Source organism: Labrus bergylta, chromosome 23 (assembly GCF_963930695.1).
Source record: "Labrus bergylta chromosome 23, fLabBer1.1, whole genome shotgun sequence".
NCBI classification, from domain to species: domain Eukaryota; kingdom Metazoa; phylum Chordata; class Actinopteri; order Labriformes; family Labridae; genus Labrus; species Labrus bergylta.
Genome location: NC_089217.1, coordinates 15,656,837 through 15,677,109, shown reverse-complemented (window position 1 = coordinate 15,677,109; position 20,273 = coordinate 15,656,837). Strand labels below are relative to the sequence as shown.

General features: G+C 41.2%; 1 protein-coding gene across 5 annotated transcripts in view; it reads right to left on the bottom strand.

Annotated features, from left to right (window-relative positions):
- ptprz1b (protein tyrosine phosphatase receptor type Z1b) overlaps positions 1-20,273 on the bottom strand; it is a 75,627-nt gene that overhangs the window by 16,747 nt on the left and 38,607 nt on the right. For all 5 annotated transcript variants that reach the window (XM_065951030.1, XM_065951032.1, XM_065951031.1 and 2 more), the window contains exons 3-13: positions 10,329-10,508; positions 7,998-8,149; positions 7,811-7,906; positions 7,609-7,675; positions 6,742-6,899; positions 4,677-4,827; positions 2,890-3,074; positions 1,795-1,921; positions 1,651-1,706; positions 263-739; positions 5-161 (exon numbers count right to left, since the gene is read on the bottom strand). In XM_065951030.1, coding sequence (XP_065807102.1) covers positions 5-161; positions 263-739; positions 1,651-1,706; positions 1,795-1,921; positions 2,890-3,074; positions 4,677-4,827; positions 6,742-6,899; positions 7,609-7,675; positions 7,811-7,906; positions 7,998-8,149; positions 10,329-10,508 — 1,806 coding nt within the window. The remainder of the gene's footprint in view (positions 1-4; positions 162-262; positions 740-1,650; positions 1,707-1,794; positions 1,922-2,889; positions 3,075-4,676; positions 4,828-6,741; positions 6,900-7,608; positions 7,676-7,810; positions 7,907-7,997; positions 8,150-10,328; positions 10,509-20,273) is intronic.

Sequence of the window (20,273 nt, the reverse complement as noted above, 5' to 3'; positions counted from 1 at the left end):
TGACCTGGAGAGGTTGCGGTTTCTGGAGGAGCGTTGATGTCTGCGTCTTCATAGAAGACGTCTGTGACCTCGATGTCCTCAACAGGATTGGTGGAGAGGTCCGACTGGGGAGAAGGGAGGCCGCTCTCACCGCCTTGTTCTGGTGGATCCTGATCTGTTGGCTACAAGTGAAGAGGTAGACGTTGTGTTATGTTGGTTAAATTGGGTTTAAGGAGGAGGAAATATATGCATTAAGAAATGGAGAATGAGCTGAGTGAACTACCTGATTCTGCGGCTCTGACAGCGAGGCCTCTTCTGTCATTTGTCGGCGGATTGTCGGCGGTGTGATGGACTGTGCCACTGGAAACAGGAAGCCCGGCTGCTCAGTGACCTCAGTTACCCATATTGCACCGTTACCATCAAAACCTGAGTTAGTGAACGGCCGCTGTGTCGTCATCATTTGGTCCTCATCGATCCAGTTCTGATCCACATCCTCAGGTTTGGTCTTCTTTTGGCCCGTTTTCTTTTTCACATTCTGTTTCGGTCGAGTTTTCTGCAGGACGGCGGACTCAGACGGGAACTTTGGGGTCGTACGAGAGCCAACGGGGACCGGGAGGTTCGCCTGGGTTTTGTCACCGGGCTGGTTCTGGTAAACTTTGGTCTGCTCAAGGGGGATTTCCTCCACGGGGCTGTTGTCGTCTGGAGATAAATTTAAGCGGTTCTGGCTGTCAGGCTTCTCCCATTTGCCTTTAGACGAGACCTAGCACAAAGGATGAAGCTTTACTGTGTGGAGGTTTGTCATAATGTGTTTGCTTATACACTGTTTAAGATTAGAAGGAGACAGGCTTTAAAGAATTAACAAAAAAATGCAAGGATTGTTATGTTATTGCCACAAATTCCTTTGATGATAAATATGCAATACACATCCTCACTGGAAAAAAGTCAGCTCTAAAAAAAACAAGAAAAAAGATTTACAATATGAAAAAAATTACTCTCTTTTCAAGTCTGAGGACGAACACGTCGGCTTGAAACGTCAGTGATCAATAAATCCTTCAAACGGGAGCATTTTTGGTGTGCACATCTTGTTTACTTTCATGACCTGTGGTGATGGACTTACATGAAACAATGAACCAGTTCACTTAGAACCAGTAATATATCTCAGTTCTAGCACCTCTTTAAAATAGTAAAGGATGAAAAAGCTTGAAACAAGAGACACTCTGTAACTAAAGAGTTGTCTGGACAGATGATATATTTAGTAAAAGAAATGCATGTAAATTCTTGATTTAAGGTTTCACTTCTTGCAGCGCAACCAAAGACACAGTGGTGCTGCATCTTGTTTAGCTCTAAAATATTCAAATTAAGTGATAATAAAACATTGAGCAACCTCCATTAATGCAGTGTGGAAAGAGCACAGGCTGTACTTGTTCTCTCAAGGAGGGAAACATGCCAGCATTACAATCTTCTTTAATCTCTTCTAAACATGCTGGAAGCTCCCTTCTAACCTTGTGTTCTGCTCTCAAAACACATTAGGACAAGCCTTTACTGATATAATTACAGATCATTTGCATACTAATTATGCTCACTGATATGACTGAATACATGCTGAATAAGCTCAGTGAAATAATGAAGAGTGGTGAGGGGAGTCAGGTGAAACAGCAGAGACTCTCCTACCTCCTTGTTGTTGCCTCCAAAGTCTTTTGTGACAGCGTCGGGATCGGACTCACTTTCTACAGTAAGACAAGAAAAGCTCCTTATTAAAAATTTAGCACTTTGAATACATGCTTTTTCACTTTTTGTGTGTTCATGTGTTGGTACCAGGGTCTTCTAACGGCATGTCCACTATGATCTGGTCGCTCCATCGCCCTTTGAGTCCATTGGTGCAAATAGCAACGACCTGAACCACATAGCTGCTGTTGGCCAGCAGGCTGGGGATGATGGCACCCTGAAGGGAGTCACAGAGGAGAGTTTATATCAGTCGTTTTGAATCAAAGACTGAAGGTTAGAATAGGATTTAACCACCTTGATGTCACCTACATGGAAGGCTTTTCAGACTACTGTTTTGAAGGCTTGTGCTATCTTGCTTTATTTTAAGTAAAAGTGACCATATAATGACAAGAGGATAATAAAGTCAGTAACAGGTATCCACGCCCTGCTGCAGAATTATTACGGACGGAAATATAGCCATATATCCGACTCTGTTGCTTCATCTACCATCTCTATGTTGTTCTTTTTACATCAAGTCTTGCTTTAGGTGACTCCCCCCCCCCCCCCCCCCACCACTCCTCCTGTCTGACAGGGATGGTCTCCTGCTGTGAGGTCCATAAGTAAACACCCAGCTCAGGATCGTTTCAGGAGCAGTCCTCTTGAAATGATCTAGATATATTCAGGAGTGCATATGTGAAAACAGCTAAAGACTAACACAGATCAACAGACCACATGAAGACACACACAGCTCTATTTCCTCCTTCCTGCTCGCCAGAGGCGGTGTCATCCAGGATTCATAGAACCGGAGTTACATACGTAACCTTCGTTATTGTGGGTCACATTAAGGGATGCTCAATGGCCCGTTAAGAGGCCAAGATTGATCTTAACAACCAATGAATCAATCACTTTGATCAATCTGTATCCCAACAACGGTGGCAAAGTGACAGTGATAGAACACAGAGAGAAAAAGAGAGCTCGGGTGGTTGATAACATTCTAACAAACAATGCTCTAATATTTGCTGCAGGAGAAACGGGGAACCACTTATGAGGTGATTTCTAGCTATTATCTATTTTTAAGTCAAGTGTACCTGCATGGACTGTAGATTATGTTGCAAAACAAAGAGTGGAAATGACATGCAGTCAAAGGTGAGAGCACATACTGTAAGTGATAATTCTCTGTGTTTGTGTTCAGACATGTTTTCATACCACGTCCTGATCCCCGTCTGTCCTGTACTCCTGCCTGTTCTGCTCTCTGCCCTGCAGCCTCTGGTAGGTGACAGTGTACCAGTCGATGGTCGTGTCGTAAACAAAGCGAGGGCGCTCCCACGTAACCACAATGGTGGTGTCATTCTGGGCATCGGCCTGGACATTCTCTGGTTCTGAGCTGCAGGCTGGAGATGAAAATAAGAGGGACAGATAGTTAAAAGAAAATATTGTGTTTAAGAGATTTTCTAAAAAGCCTGGAAGAAGAAGATTAAAAAAAAAAAACATGATAGCAGCAGCATTCATAACTAAACGTCTATGCACCAACAACACAGGAAAAGTACATCATCACTCATTGAGTTTTGTGTGCTGAAGGCAACCTGATGTTAATCGACTGAATTGAAAATGGAAGAGAACAGGAATACATTTTAAAATCGTAGATAAGCAGGTGAGAGTGGCAATGAGTAGGAGGTGTATGCATGAGTGTGTACGGCTGCATGAATTTCTTACAGGCAAAAGGACTCTTTTGTGAATTTCTGAATACTTTATTTCAATTTCAAAAAGAGCTGCAAAATAAATTGCCTGCGCAGAGAGGAGCAGGGGCGCTGAAGTACAAAGTCGAGCTCCCTAGCAACCCCAAAGACTTGAGGGTCGACTTTATGAAGATGGAAAGAGCGTTGCGGATTATATCTTTTGATGATCGTGGCTGGGCTGACCTAAGAGGACAGAATTTCAGCTACAGAGGAAGCAGAGGATGGAAAAGATTTTTCATCAAGGATGAAAATAAGATAAATTATGCAGTATTTATATTGATCCCTGTGAAGGGAATTCAATTTTCTCCACCAGTCTCCCACAAAAAATTAATGAAATTAGATAAGTGAAAATATTTAGTTATGATGGAGTGTAGATTTTAGGTCCAAGTCTTTAAAGTCGAATGAGAATCTGTTGCTGAGAGGAAACAGCACCGTGGATCAATACCAGTGTAACTCACTGTGACGAGCGAAGAGGCTAGCGGCATCACTTCAATCAATCGTTTCTCCATCATTAGGTCATAATCACAGATTAAAATAGGCGATATACTAGAACATAAATACACCTTTTGGGGTTTGATTAAATTGAGTCTACAATTCAAGACAAAAAGTTACCAGAGTTAGGGCCGACAGTAAGGAACGGTAGACCTGTGAGCCTGAGCTCAGGGCAAATTAACCCTACCCCATAGACCTATGTGGATCACGTTACACATGTGTGGCTCTTGCCAGCAGAAGTGTTGCAAAAGTCACCTATAAACAGACAGCTAATACAGCGTCCCTCCTTAGTTGAATTGAGGCTTTGTGCGTATTTTCAGCTCTTAGAGCAAAATAATTGTGCAGCTTTTTAGCCTGCTAAACCTGTGCAAACGGGTCAAAATGTCTGATTCACAAAACACACACAAAGGGTTAAATGCATCAGTAAATGCGCTGCAGCTGTTTGTGTATATTTGTGCCGTCGTTTGTATAAAAATTTGCACGACTCTATGCAAATCTGCGTCACTGCATAAATTGTCTAATTCTCATACACCAGTGCTAAAAGCCTCGTGCAGTTAGAGTGGAAGGGAGGAAGCTTTGTTTTAAATGGTGAAACTCAAATCACATTTTTCCAGGCTGGTCTCAGAAATAACTCAAAAACGTTAGGTTTACTGTGTTCTGTTAAACTAGAGGAATACTGTGGTTAAGACATTTTGATATGCAAGTGGAATAATCAAACAAAGCAAGCGAGCAGCAAAGTTTGTTTTAGGGTGACGGATGACGTACTGGGTGTTTGCACTTCCTCCACGCCGGTGTATGAGGCGAACACCTGACCCATAAACTGCTGCTGCTGCTCCCTGAAGTTGTTCTGCAGATAGTCTGTCAGCATCACATATCCAGCCTGCTCCATCGTCATCACCTCACAAAACACCTCGAGCTGTGCAGAGAGACGGACAGAAACAGAGAAGAGAGAGAGGGCAGGTGAGGAGCAGCTGAAACAAAAAAAAAAAAGGAGTTCTCCGTTTCTCTACATTTGCAAAAAAAATAAAACCCAGTGCTGATTCCTGTTTGTGCCGAGGCGAGGGCAGGGAGATGACGCTGCTCTATTTTTGGTCCTCTACAATGTGTCCATGTCATGCCTTGCCACCCCCGTTTCAATCATGCAACACAGACAAACGCAGACACACAAACACACACAAATATGCACATGGGATCTACACACATTCACTCTCATGACCTCATTCTCTCTCCATTATTCGGCTATATAATTGATGATTATTACACACACATGATTTCATGGGCTGGCGTTTTTCCTCAGAGGTCTTTCTACGTCTTCAGCCTGGAGTTATGCTGCAGTAACGTTACAGTGTGAGTTTGTGGCGTGCTGCACTACAGGCCAAACTCATGTCTCTACAAAACCCATATTCTGCAAGTTCCCATTTGGGCTGACGCTGTCACATTGTATCACTCTGATGTGACATTTTCTTTTAATGTAGTGCACAGATGTCAAAGACAACTGACCTTAAACAATGCAACAACCACACATGCAAAATTGTTGTTAAATTCACTGAAGATGTTTGACTGTTTTTAAAATGTCATCTTTTTGAACAGAGAGAAAACTGAGATTGATGTTTTTCAGGACAAACACAGACTTTACATAACCAAATAAAACATTCATTTTCATTCATTCAAAGCACACCACACATTTTTCTGTGTGCGTCGTTGACTAAGAATTTCAAACATTGCATAGGTTTTAAAGGGCACATATTCTGAAAAATCCCCTTTTACAGTGTTTTTGAACATCTATTGGGTAACCTGAGTGTCTACTGACCCACAAAATGTGAAATAAACCCATCCAGTCCTTTGTTTGTGGTCTGCAGGAGTCTTACAACACAGAGAAAAATGCTCCGTTTCAAATGTGCTCTCCTTGTGATGTCACAGTGGGATTCTGGTACAACAATCTCCTCCAGTCCCCTGATATCTCCACCCATGGACTCAGCCCCCAGTCTAGAACAAAACTTTTACGCAGGTCTGCCATTTTTATTCTCCCTACAGAGGAGTGATGTCTACCAGGAAAACTCAGGGGGGGGGGGGGGGGGGGGGCTCATTGCATTTAAAGAGACACACACACCAAAACGGAGCGTTCTGAGAGAGCTGGTTTATACAGGGTCACAAACCTCCTCTGGTGCTTGATTCATGTTATATTTTGACCAAAGCACAGCACAGATGTTTCATTTAGACCACAGGGGACTGTTTGAAAAGGTAGAATCTGGGTCTAATATGTCCTCTTTAATGCTGCGACATAAATCAGTTCAGAAGTAAAGACTTTCTGGTTTATATTTCAAAAGAGCCTACTATCTCAATGACATGATGTGCAAGAGTTTGTGCAAGTTACATTACACAGGTTTATTTCTCTATTTAAAGACTTAATGTTATTAAGTCTATGTATTCAGACAGAAATGAGCATTAGTAACTGAAAAGGAAGCATAAATGAGTGCGACTGTGGCTCAGTCGTAGGTCATCTCTCAACCGGAAGCTCCTGAACCTACAAGTCCGATGTTTCCCTGAGCGAGACACTTAACCCCAAGTTGCTCCCTGTTTTGTCAGCCGCGTGTGCATGTGTATGAATGGGATGAGTTAATAATGATGAACACGTTACCTAGCAGCCTCTACCATCAGTGTGTGAAAGTGCTTTGAGTAGAAGACTAGAAAAGAGGTATACAAGCTGCAGTCCATTTACCATGAGTGTGTGTGTGTGTGTGTGTGTGTGTGTGTGTGTGTGTGTGTGTGTGTGTGTGTGTGTGTGTGTGTGTGTGTGTGTGTGTGTGTGTGTGCGATAAACCCCACTGACCTGTGTTTCAGAGATGGCCACAGTGTTTTTAAAGACGACCCACTCCACTATTTCCGAGCAGGGAGGTGCAGTAAGGGAGCCGTTGTAGATGTAATATTTATCGGTGTTATTAGGCAGCAAGGACCTCAGGGCGAAACCTTCCATCGACCCGCTTTTACCTGGTAAGAAAAAAAATCGAATCAGCAAACCTAATGTCACAATACACATGTTTAGAGTGTGGTATACATTCATAATTATTTGAACCCATTTATTGACCCTTTCACATTTAATCATATTGGAGAAAAAAAAAAAGCTAAACTTAGGGCATTTTTGTTTGTAGTATTTTTGAATGATCGACTTCAGCCTGCACGTATCTGTTAAAATGTTATCAAGCTTCACCTAGCTTCAAGTCAGCTACTCGATCTGTTGACAACTTTTTAATTTTCATCAAATGGAGATTAAAAAAAGCAATATGTAACTCTGACACCTAGCGTTAAAAAAGGGTACTGCAGTTTCGAATTTAAATCATTGTAGAGAGCTGTCTTCCCCCCTTCTCTCTAGAGTCGAGCCAATATTTATCCTACTTTTACCACGTCTTCTGCTCGTGGAGCTTATTAGAAACATGCAGAGGCTTTTTAGGTCGGGTACAATCACTTCTATCTGAACTAGTTCTCTTGCCCGCTTTCATCACTGCAACACCTGTTGGTTTCCCGTTGGCAAGTCAAAAACTTACTTTATTTGTTGATATTTTGTTTCCTAAATCACACACTTTTTCTTTATAAAGGGCCCATGTTCAATTCAAACCTTTATCTATTCTCGAAAGGACATTTCGATTTTCATATTTATTGTGGGATGATAACCAACAGGTCAAATTTAGAAGTGACCTACCAAACCTGCTGACAGTGTTGAGGGCTTCTACAACAGGAGTGATGTTCTCGTTGTCATCCAGGCTGACCTGTAGAAAAAAAACCTCTTCTGTTTATTTAATCAACAAGCAACTACACACTAATCCACGATCCATCCACACTAATTCAATCACTTTTGTTTGACCTTTTCCTGTCTTTAGGCACACAGCCACAGGTTGACCCACCTCAAAGAGCACAGCCAGGGCAGCGACCCTCCCTCCTTCCCTGATAGCATCATCCAGGCTCTGGAAGTCATCTGGATCATAAGAGTAGATCTGCATCTGAACAAGAAAAGGTGACAGGTAGGTTAGCTTGATTAGGTGGTGAATCATTGATTTGAAGGATAGACAAACATGTACTGTGTATCTGTACCTCTAGAGGATATTTCATCCCATTCAGGCTGTGTTCAGACCCCTCTGAGGTTGCATTGCAGCGCCCCCAGTGGAAGGTGATTCTACTGACGCGGAACCTGGAGCTCAGTCCTCCTCCGCTCACGAAGAACTCCCCTTCAACATTGATGGCCACTGAAGCACAAACTCAGATTTAACATCCTGTCTACATGGAACAGTTTTTCTTTGAGGTTAAGGGACCCAACAGATTGATGAAAGTTATGTACAAGCTTTTTTTTAAAATGCTGGGAAGACAATGGGCCTACTTTAGATCCAAACTCATAGCAGCTCCAACGAGGACTATAGCCTCTGTACATGGGGTGCACCTCATAACCACTAGGCTATCTGGTGCCCCAATACTTGGGACCAAATCTGGATCTTCTGGCCCTTATCTCGTACTTTTAGCCACAAAATGTCACGGATAAAAAAATCCTAAATTTCCTACTGTGGCAAGTACACAGAAGCTTCTGGCTGCCACAGCTCTGCTTTGTAAATGTTTTCATGCATTAAAATGGGATATTCTGGTCTGTGAACATTTCAGTGATAATTGACATAAACAATCAGGTAATTACAGCTGCACCAGCCACAGGCCAAATACAGAACATGTTGACTGTGGAGGGTAAAAATTCAAGGTTATCCACAATAATGGCAGATGGGATTTCTCATATGAGTTAAAAACATCCTTTGAAAGGATTACTCAGGTTAAGAAAGGCTGGGATTTGCAGGGATCTTTTACTGCCCTGTACCACATGATCAGAGAGTTGAGCATTGAGCAGGATTGGCTTTACAAAAGGTGAATATTGGTGAATAATTGTATTGAATAAATTCAGTCTTCCTTTAGAGTCATGTTGACTGTTGTGGGGCGTTACCTCAATTATTACATTTTAGCTCTGTTTTGGTCTCTACAACCAACAGCTGATGAAAAAAGTGGCTCTTTAGCTTGACTCTATTATCCAGTGGCTAACACCGCCTGTCTGCTGGTAAGGACACGAAGATCATTTTAATCTCAACAAAGTATTCCTGGTTAAATGAAGGTGAAATGAAAATAAAAAAAAGTGGTGTGCAAGGTGCATAAAGTGTTTCTTTGGAGCTTCTAGAAAGGAAAAGTGAAGACTCTGTATTTAAACAAAAACATATAAAAGTGGGAAATTAAACTCTAAAATAGGGGGCCACAGAACCCCTGATTGGGGTTAATGTAAACTGTCTGTCATATGACGCTGCGCTCCCCCGCTGGCGCCGCTGAAACTGTCTCACCTCTGTAACGCCTCAGAAGACGGTCCAGAGGGGGAACACTTCCCATTGATGGTGAAACATCCCAGGGGAGTTAAATATTGTTGCTTGAAATGGCAGTCTGAATTTGGCTAATGAAAACTATCTGTCCCCTTTTACCGTTTCATATTTTGAATCTCACACGTGTTTCTCAACCCTTACTCAATGAGAACCTCACAGCATCGTACTTAATTCAGTTTAGTGAAACTGTGCCTGCCATATATTTCTTTCATATCATGACAGCTATGCAATTTGTGTTGAAGACGCAATTTCCTCTCTGACTTCACAGAGGCGAAAAAAAAAAAGAGGATTAATCTGTGGACCATTAACATATAGAGGGAGCAGACACAGAGAGGGAGACACACACTCACACACAGCCCGAGCTATATCGGAGAGATGGTGATGATAGTTCAGACAGCTTTCATTTGTTTATCAGGCCAGACATCACTCGGCCCCGCTGCTTTCCTCTCACTGTCTCCTCTCATCCTCCTCACTTCTCTCTCTCTTTATATACATTGTTTCCTCATGCTGTCTTTTCTGTCGCTCAGTTTCATCTCTGCCTCTTCACATCCATCTTCTCTCTTCCTCCACATGATGTCTGAGTACTTCCGTCCCTATGGCTGCATCTCTCCCTCTCAAAATCTTCTTCCTTCATTTTCATTGTCTGACTCTTTCTCTCAATTTCAAATCTCTACATTTTTTTTTTTTTTTACAGCTTACTTCAATTTAAGAAAAATCCTTTCCTTGGATTGAATCTACTTGATATTTCATCTCCCTCCTCTGGTTGCTCCTTTGTCTGGGATTCAAAAGAAAAACCCTGTATGTCACTTTTCGTTGAACATGAGTAGAATGTGATTAGATAGCTTGGAGGATGTTATTGTAGAAATGGCTTCCCAAGATTGATGTGAGCAAGTAGGAAAATTTCAGCCTGGGAATTTGTGACCATCACATCATATCATATATCATCATCATAGTCAAATAATGCTTGGAATTCCCATGCATTGTTACGTGCATACATAAAGGGAGTGAAAACACATCTGCATACCGGTCTTCCCGTCGTTGTGAATAGTGCTGGACTCTGCCGTCAGTTTGTCCCAGCCTTCCAGCTGTAGATTCTGGTACTGCAGCCTGACTTGGGTGAACGTCTCGTCGATGTCCACGGGAGACTGTCTGCCGCTGTTGCAGGACGGGTACTTCTTCCCCCAGTTGCGCTGGTTTAGTGCACCTGCGTATACAAGAGAGAGAGACGATGACAAAGTTGACGACTTGTCCAAAAATGTAAAAGCTTTTGGTAACACTTATTGCCCATGCTCCTAAAAGAAAGTATGGGTCCCCCTTCATGTTTTTGTCCACAAGTTATCAAATATATAATCTCCTTATTTCCATATTGGTATTGAGCACATTTTCCTCCCTCATTTTCCCAGTGTGGGAACTCAAATGCTGTTATTAAGTTGTTCTGCTGTGTTCCAGTTTGTCATGTAAATTTAGAGATCCACACAAAAATTCACATGCTTATATTCACCTTCAGAATAACAGAGATGTTAACCATAATCTGAAATCAGTTTCGTTCATCATATAGTAACTTTATTCTTGAAATACTACGACTCTGAATCTGAAGTTTCAGGGTTTTTTTTCTTTAACGTGGCCCTCATACTCTATTGTAGTAAATGTGCCTGGAAGTAAAATGATTCAAAGGAACACGACCCGGCCGTTATGTGAACACAGTGAATGTTAAATGTGAGGGTTAATAATCAAACAAATGAAGTTTGTCAATTGAAAATGATGCATTAAGGATTCATGTATGCCAAAATGCTTCATATTTGAATTTTAATACACAAATACAATAGATTAACACATGTGTACTGGTGTTAACTGTACATTCAAAAGGGGAACTGTTGAATGAGAACACACGAGTGCAGATGGTTGATGGTCAAACTGGAGGTACAATTCATTGTTTAGCCTCAGATTCATCTCGACGATCTGTGTGAGTGTGTGAGTGTGGATAGTTAGTGCCTGAGTGCATCTCTTTTATTCAGGGCACATGTATCCTGTAAATTGGGTTTTTTTTTTAGGGGGGAGGACACAGCATGAATTCCATCTTTTGATGTGCTGTGGGTGTTGGTGTGTCGGTGGTGTGAGTGGGTGTGCGTTTGTGTGTTTTAAGAAGACTGTGCTTTTCACATGAATAATTTAAAAGAAAATGTAGAGCATCATGACTCGAAGATTTGTAGTCAAACATGCTGCTACCTCCTTAAAACATCCTGAATAAAGAAAAATATCAACAGCAACAGCATAGAGGGACAATAAAGGTGACGTTCATTTATTTCTGTGCTAATTAAACTCTCACTGAGCCAACATGTCCTCCTAATATCACAAGTTCTTCCTTAATATTCCAGTAGATTTATTATTTATGAGCTCATGTCGGAATTTCAAATTAAATTTAAGTGAATGCAGTGACTCGTGCGTTTGTACGTGTGTGAAAATATTCATGACTGCATGTCACACTATCGTCTGCTCAAATGTTTGTATGCTTTTATTTATTCATTTTCTTTTTTTCTTACTGTATACTCACAGCACCGTCATATAAGTCAACATGCAGAGTTTGTACTTGTGTAAAATATTCATTCACAGGATGAAGTCACCTGTACACACACACACAGACAAACAGACCTGCTGTATAAAAATATGTGTGCAAGCATGAACATTGTTTGCCTGAGTGAATGTGTTCATTTACTGAACATCCATCCTTAACTTAGTCCTTTCCTCCAGTCATCCTCAGCGAATACTTAAAGAGGAAGTCTTGACAGCATTCATCATGCTGAGTAATATTTACGAGCTATAACCATCGTGTCACGTAGAATAAAGTAAGTAAACACGTACAAAGTATGAATTTAAACAGCACTCTTCACAAAGTCACCCAAAGAAGGCATTAACATGAACATTATGTAACGTCTAATTAATGAAAGAATAAAAGATAAAGTGAGTAACAGAGTTGCATGATTAAAAAAAATGTACACATTTAAAATATTAAATATAAAGAAAGACAGACATACATTTCAGCTTAAAGATTGTTGCTACTGTAGCACACAAACTATGTGCAATATTACAGTCAGTACTAACAGGAAGTATCTGGCTTGATTCTTAAGAACTTTAAAACAGAAGCTAAGCTGCTCATTGGTTATCAAAACGCTTTTGTCACAAAGAAGCTGAAAATCATACAGGTGAGTTTTTTTGTTATACTAGGCATCAATCCATCTGACTCGATGTCACACTCTGTACAGATGTAAATAAATCCTTCTGATCTACTTCGTCTGCACTGAGCAAAGAGTTACTGAACAAGGGAAATACATCATTGTTGTGCTTCTTATCCAGTTGTCTGTGTGTGTGTGTGTGTGTGTGTGTGTGTGTGTGTGTGTGTTAGTATACAGTAAAGACAATGGGTCTAACGAGGTCAGAGCAGATGGTTTAACTGTAACTGGTCACACATGACTTAACAGGTATTGCCGTTACATTCCTCTTGTGTGTGTGTCATGCTTGTGGGGTTGTGTGTGTGTGTGTGAGAGAGAGAGAGAGAGAGAGAGAGAGAGAGACCTTGTTTCAACCAAGTTAAACTCAATCGATTTCATCTGTGGTATATTGCTGCCTGCTGTGGTAACCGCTGTCAAAGAAATGGGAATAGACTGAACATTGAGGTGAAACTGGTCAGCGCACTGTTTCTGCAACTTCCAGTCGCTTTCTATAAAGTCGTTTACTTTCCTCTTGAGATGCTGCGGATTCTAGACAAAAATTAAATCTTCGGTCTGCTGTTTCCGACCCTCAAAGTCAAACATGAGATGGTACTTACACAAAAAAACAGCAACCAAACAATCACAGCTTGCCCTGCACATATATAATACTCTAGCAATTGTTGACAATATTTCTCTCCCAGAAATCCAGTCAACAGACAGACAGGTTCTATAGCAACCATAACATGACACCACACCTCGTCTAAAATGACATCAGAACTTGTATCAGTCTCAACACAAGCATCAGACCAAAAGAGAGAGAACACTACACAGTGATATTGCTGTGTACACTGCAGCCTCACAGTGTACTAAAATCAACCAAAGAGATCAAACCTGTCAGCTGTCCATCATAGATTGCATCACTGAACGTTGCACACATTTGAAGTTGTATATACCTATCATTAATTTGTGTTGTTTGGAGAGCAAGATGAGAGAGTCTAGTTTCAAGCAAAAGTTTCGGCTTTGAAAAATATGCTGAGGTGCATCTTGCCCAGAGGTTCCTCTCTCTCGTGCTGCCTGTGAGTTACAGATGTGGGCATATATTCAATCGTCTGGAAGCGGGCTTGGGGGGGAAAGAGCTAGCACATTTCCACCATGACCTATATTCTGTATAAAAGTGTGAGTACTGTACATGTGTGTATGTTTGCCGGGGGAAATGACGGGAGGGTTGTCAGTGTGTCGATGACCACATGAGGCCCCGCTGCATCCGTCAGCGTCATGAGACACACACACACACAGACGCAAATGCAAACACAGAGTAAATCCTCTGACATAACGCTACCATGGCAACAAGTAGCTGACAGGTTGTAGAAATAAAATGTAAAAAAAAAAATTAAATTGCCTGAAGCTAGACATTTCTGTCTGCAATTTAATCCATAAAAACACACACACACACACACACACACACACACACACACACACACACACACACACACACACACACACACACACACACACACTAACACATTCACTCACTCAGTCAGGGAATAAAAGTAGGATGATTAAATATGGAAATTACATTTCATATCTCTCCGACTTTCACTTGCGTTTTAACTGTGTAAAGTCTGCTGAGGCTGACAGTGTATCAGATGATGTCAAATCCGGGGAGATCTTTCATTATACTTTTCTTACATCTTTCTTCCTCAGCTCTGCATCTGAATGTTGATTCACTCTTAAACGAACAGGACGGATAACATCAGAAAAAGAATACAAGACAAACAGGAAAATAGGAACGTAATGTATATGCCATTTCAAGTTGAACTATCTGGGATGTTACTAAGTCTAACTTGTTAAAACAATCATATTTGATGTAATAATCTTTTAAATGTAGAAGTTTAATTTGTTTAAAATTAGGACTGAATATTAAATTGCAATATTATGGATTCAGCATTTATTTGCAATAAACAAACAGCAAAGGTCTGAATTTATCTCCATGAGAAACAACTATTTGATGTAAACTATCAATGCTCTGTCACTCAGCATGAGTACACTTTAAGTCTTTATATGGAGGTTTAATGGCCATGCTTTCACACCAATGAGGATACAGTTAGCTATCAGCCACCCTCAGATTAATTTGTGGCAATTTCATGTTGAAAAAAACAAAACTTTTTTATCATTTATTTTTTATTCAGGTTGCAAACACAAGTATTGTGCAAAAACCTTTGAATGGGAGATCGACAGAAAACTGTCAGTTCTAGATAATAGCTACTCATTCATTTTAGTTTACTAATATCAACACAAAAGACAGCAATAGAAAAAAGTAAAGATGTCTGGAAACTTTGTAAAGAAACTTGGGGCTCCTGACGAAGCTCAGAGATCAGTCAGCCGTTAAAGTGGTCAAGGCAGAAACCATTTACACCTGCTGCTGCTCTTTTTTTTTTTTTTTTTTTTTTACCTGAACAGCCCGATCGTTTCAGCACACCTCTGTGTGTGGGTGGAGAGGTGAGACGAAGGAGGAGAAGAGAGCACGGGGGGACAAAGAAGAGGGAGGAGAAGTAGCAGCAGGGAGCACAAAGATACGCTGCAAAGAGGAGACGATGAAGAAAAGGTGGAATAAAAGAAACACGACTAAGGTGAAGAAAGAGAGAGATGAGACAAAAAACATAATAGGTGTCGAGGAGCGTGGGAGGAGAGAGGAAAACAGAGAGGAGACGAAAAGGAGGGGGTCGACACAGCGCACACACTCTGCAACACTGTACAGATGATTTTCATGCTGATAGTCTAAGAAGTTTGCACAGACACACACGTGCTGTCTGTCTCTTTCTTTCTGCCCACGCTCACACCAGTTAAGCTCCCACGGACGGCACACACACACACACACACACACACACACACACACACACACACACACACACACACACACACACACACACACACACACACACACACACACACACACACACACACACACACACACACACAGAGAGAGCTTATTTCACCCTCTGTGAGAAAGGTACTGCGCTGCTGTGCAGAAAACATGCAGGATTATTAAATTGAATAATGTAGGGCTTGACTCTTTTTGGGGGCTGTCTGTTGCGTTTGCCTCTCACTGCTGGCAGAAATAGCTGAATATGTATCAAATATTAAAAGCAAAAAAACGACTGCTGGTTTAGTTTAAGCCCCAGTGGTGCTTTGGAAGCGGCATAATTGTGTGTCTGGCAGGGAAGAATGCCAGTAACTGATTAGTTTAACCTCCAGGACCCCTCAGTGTCCTTACTAGATTTATACATGAACGAATGAATGAAAGCTTTAATGCTCTGAGGGGAATGGGCCTTGCACAGAGAGCATAAAAACACAATCCAAACAAATACAGGACAGCACACAGGAAAGCATGATTAAATTAGGGATTTCAGTAGCAAGTTAAATGAAGTGCAAGTGCCACGTTCATCCTGTATAATCAGAGCTTACTAAGCAGCTGAATACTGCGTGGTGCAAAGGATGTAATGCCTCTTTCAGTCTTCATCCTCGTCATTCTGAACCTGCACCCTGAAGTCAAGAGTTCATACTCCGACCAAAGGGGGTGCAGAGGGTCAGCTGTAATCTTGATGGCTAAATTCAGGGTGTACTGGTCTGTCAGGTAAGAAGTGCTGCACATTTGCTCCCCAGTTATCTTGCTGCCTAGTTTAACACCCTGATGACACCCTATTTAAGAATAACGGACTGTTGTTGGCATCATCCATTCATACGTTGATTATGTTTTAACTATCCGATCTTTCATCTATTCCATTAGGCGTCACAGGGATCCGGAGCCAATCCCAGCTGTCATTGGGTGAGAGGCAGGGTACACCCTCAAAAGGTCGCCAGGTCTGACAGAGACAAACAACCAGTCACGCTTGCACCCACACCTAAAGGCAATTCAGAGAGGTGTAACGGTTAGTCAGGAGGCTTAAAAGCAGCTTCAGCTCCAGCTCCTTCGACTGTCGTGATGTTGACTGAAAGTCAGGGTGAGACATGATTTCCAGCATGGCGACCGCCATGGATTGGACTCTAAAGCCCCCCTGCAGGTGCAGATCAGTGACGTCCCTCAGGCTTCATCTCTACAGTGTGAGAGGCAGCCAGAGGTAACACACACATACACAGGAAGAACATGCAAACTTCACGGGGAAAGGCGCCTGTCCACCGCCTTGTGGACCGCATGTTTCAACCAAGTGATGAACTCATTTAGTTTAAACACTGACAGAAAACCCGAATATGAAGGTCAAAGCCATGTCATGTTCAGTTAGATATGTCATCATTTTGGCACCTCATGTGTGCAAAGTTGCGTAATGTGTAATGTTTTTGCTGATTTTGCCCTGTTGAGTAACTAAAGATGAAGTAATGATTACTGATATAAAGAAAGAAATCCTGATCCTGCTTTCTTTTTATAGTTAAACATGTCACCTACTGAGAATCTTTGCTAAAGAAAACGTAAAAAAAAAAAAAAAGAAGAAGCTGTTTTTGCAGCATGCTGGGAATCATCTCTTCTGACACCTACTCCGACATCACTATCTACTTGTCTTTTTCATAACCAACTTAAAAAAAAACTCCCAACAGGAGCTTTAAAAATCAATAACCAAAACATTCCCATGCCATTAAGTCACTTATCTATTCAACCAAGCAGCCTTTCTAACACCTTATTCACAGCATGCATAATGGGGCCTGACAGCAGGAATAGCACAGGTGTAATTAATTATCTTAATAAATGCTGTGACTCATTTCCTTATCCCCGTCTCAGGGTATTGTGCCTGCTGGCTCAGTGGTATGTCTGCTCAGTAACACCAGAGATTTCCAGCCTGAAAAGTCCAACTCCTCGCTGTGAAAAGGTCTTTTGTGATCCGCTGGGTTCAACCTTTGGCAAGAACACATGAAACAGAAACAGCCCAATGAAACAACTCTGTGTCCTATAGAGCTGCGATGTCTGCTTGTGCTGCAATAAACTAATGCAGTGATAAAGCAGAAATAATACTAATTAGAAATATGAACAATTCAACAAGCAAGGAAAGGGAAATGGGAATAGGCTTTTTAAACAACCTGCTGCATGTTGTATTCAATTAATCGTCATTCAAATTTAGATTAAGTTATCACTGTGATTTGGAAATAATCAGACTTTTTTCAGGGGTAGTTATCTCTGCTGTGGGTAAAATTTGTCTGAGGAAATCTATACCGAAAACGGCGATTAGTATAAACTTGGCTTCCCACTTGGTGCATGCATGCTTATTTGCAGAGCAAGAGTTCTTTTAACAATGCACTGCAAGCTTGACTTAATTTTACTGTGATATATATCTCACTGTGGTTGATTCCTTCTGTTGTTTTACACTTATAATAAAAAATAATAACATTGTGGTTATACAGCACTTATAACCAACAGCTGCAATTAATTGGTAGTAGTAAACTTAATAGATGTTGTGTTAGCTCAGCTTCCCGCTTGGTGCGAGTCACAGGGTCTCAGTCAAATTTGGACATATATCTGCAGGTTGCTTTAAGAAACAGGAACTATGTGGAAATTACAATTATAAGAAAAGAAGATGAATGAGAAGAAGAACCCATTCAATGAAAAAGAGAGAATAATAGGAGGCAAGAAAACTGATTTAAAAAAATGACACCGCACCGACGTTATTAATGCTGTGAGAGGTGTCTTTTACTTACCCTGAAACCGCAATATTTAACGGTAGATTTACGTTACTGAGAGAGCCATTGTTTTGTCTTAGCTGGTGTCGTATGTTTCAATCAGTTTCTCAGTTTGCAGTAAAAGTCTTTGATTACGACACAGCAGAAGCCTGAGCAGGAAAATAAGAACGGCTCCTTTGTGTGAGGGGAGAGATTTCTATTCTTAAGAGTCAATGTCTGTGACTGCATTCATGGATGCACACACACACACACACACACACACGCAGGGATGCACATACACACACTTACACTGAGTGACATAAAGGAGCGAGTATGCGGCTGACAAGATCTTAGCAAGTAAATTAATCTATTATGAGTGGCAGAGAAAGAACTGCGCACACGCACACACACACACACACACACACACACACACACAGCGCGCACATCAGCCGCCATCGTATCTGACGATCATTAAGACCCGTCAGATTATTCAAAAATAGAGAAAAAAAAAACCTGAGGGTATGAATCAGAGGCCCTGTGTGCTCTTCATGTGATCTGTGGCAGCCCCGTCTAGACGTGTGAATATGAAAAAAGGTCTCTGGAGCGGGAGACGACTGGGACCAGACTCAGTGCGTGAAGTTATTTAGTTAAATATTAAAGGTGGCACACTTTCTTTTTCAACAAACTGACGGTTATTCTGAACATGCAAAGTGAACGGCAAATAAAAATTAAAAAAGGAAGTCAAACAAAAAGCCTCTGCTCCTTTGACTCCACCTTTTGAGGTTTAGCTTAACAAATGAGTTCCTCCTGCCGATGAGTAAATGCTGACTGTCATGGAGGAGAGATTAGATTATGAAATTCATTTCAAGGAAGGCTTAATTAACGTCAAGTATCTAACATAGGGAATAAGAGTTAGGAAGAGGAGCAGAGCAGCCATTTGCATTGCAAAGTGAGTGAATTCCTCTTGATTCACATTTTCCAAAAAAAAGGAGAAATCTAAAAAAAAATGTATATGACATACAAACAAAAGATACCGATATTGTCATCATGTCTTTATATGCAGGGTGGTGCTGTGTCAAATTTACTATAATTTTAGATTCAATCATTCCCTTCTGTTCAAACCGATGTTACTCATGGAGGCCAAACTGCAGAAATGACGGCCTAATTAACCCAGCCGTATAATGGTGCAAGAATGAAAGAAGGGCAGAAACGCGGGGACAGAGAGCGGCGTGTGTGTTACTGTGCAGAGGAACACAGATACACACCTCTGCATGATTACCTCACGTCTCCCACAGGGCTCCAGGAACAGCCACACAGCCTGAGCAACAACTGGAGCAGAAGAGAAGCCAGCCTAAAGTATTTGGTGACTAAGAGAGCGGTGGAGGACATGGTGGGTGGTGAATACATGCATTTACACAGATTTAAAAAAAAAAAAAAAAAAAGAGATAACAGACACATGAGAGATGAGAGAAGGGGACAACAGAGGCGAACAGCTCGCTGGTGGAGAAATACTCTGAAACCTGGGATCAAAGCTTCAGTGTTCTCCTTTTGTCGTAGCAGGGAAAGCCTCGACAACAGCTTTTAGATCCTCATGGGTCTAAAGCACTCTTATTACAATAATGATAATTAAAACTACAAAGACATGCTAATACACACTTACACGGATTGAAATAAACTCAGATTAAGAGTTTCAAAGAGATTACCAGTCATTAATATCACAATAAATATGTAATGAAACTGAACCATACACACTGAAGGATGAAGACCGTCTTATGAACGACATCACTGATGTTGTGGGTTTACATGGGATACGTTTATTTATACATTATTAATGTGCATAGTGACAGTGTACAGAAGCTTAATCAGAGCCTTTTAGCCACAAATATTTATCTGCTGTGGAACCAAAGTGGATATGAGCTGTGATTATGAACCAGAAGAGATGTGTTACAGGCAATAAAACATCTACAGTAACGTCAAAGGAGTGATCTATACTATTCTTACTAAAGGCGTTTTTTCAGACCGCAGGATCTTTTTAATGGTTCTAGGAACTGTTGGATACCTCCCCTCTTTTTATTGATTACGCAAAGCAGGAACTATGAACTATCTTGGTTCCTAGACCC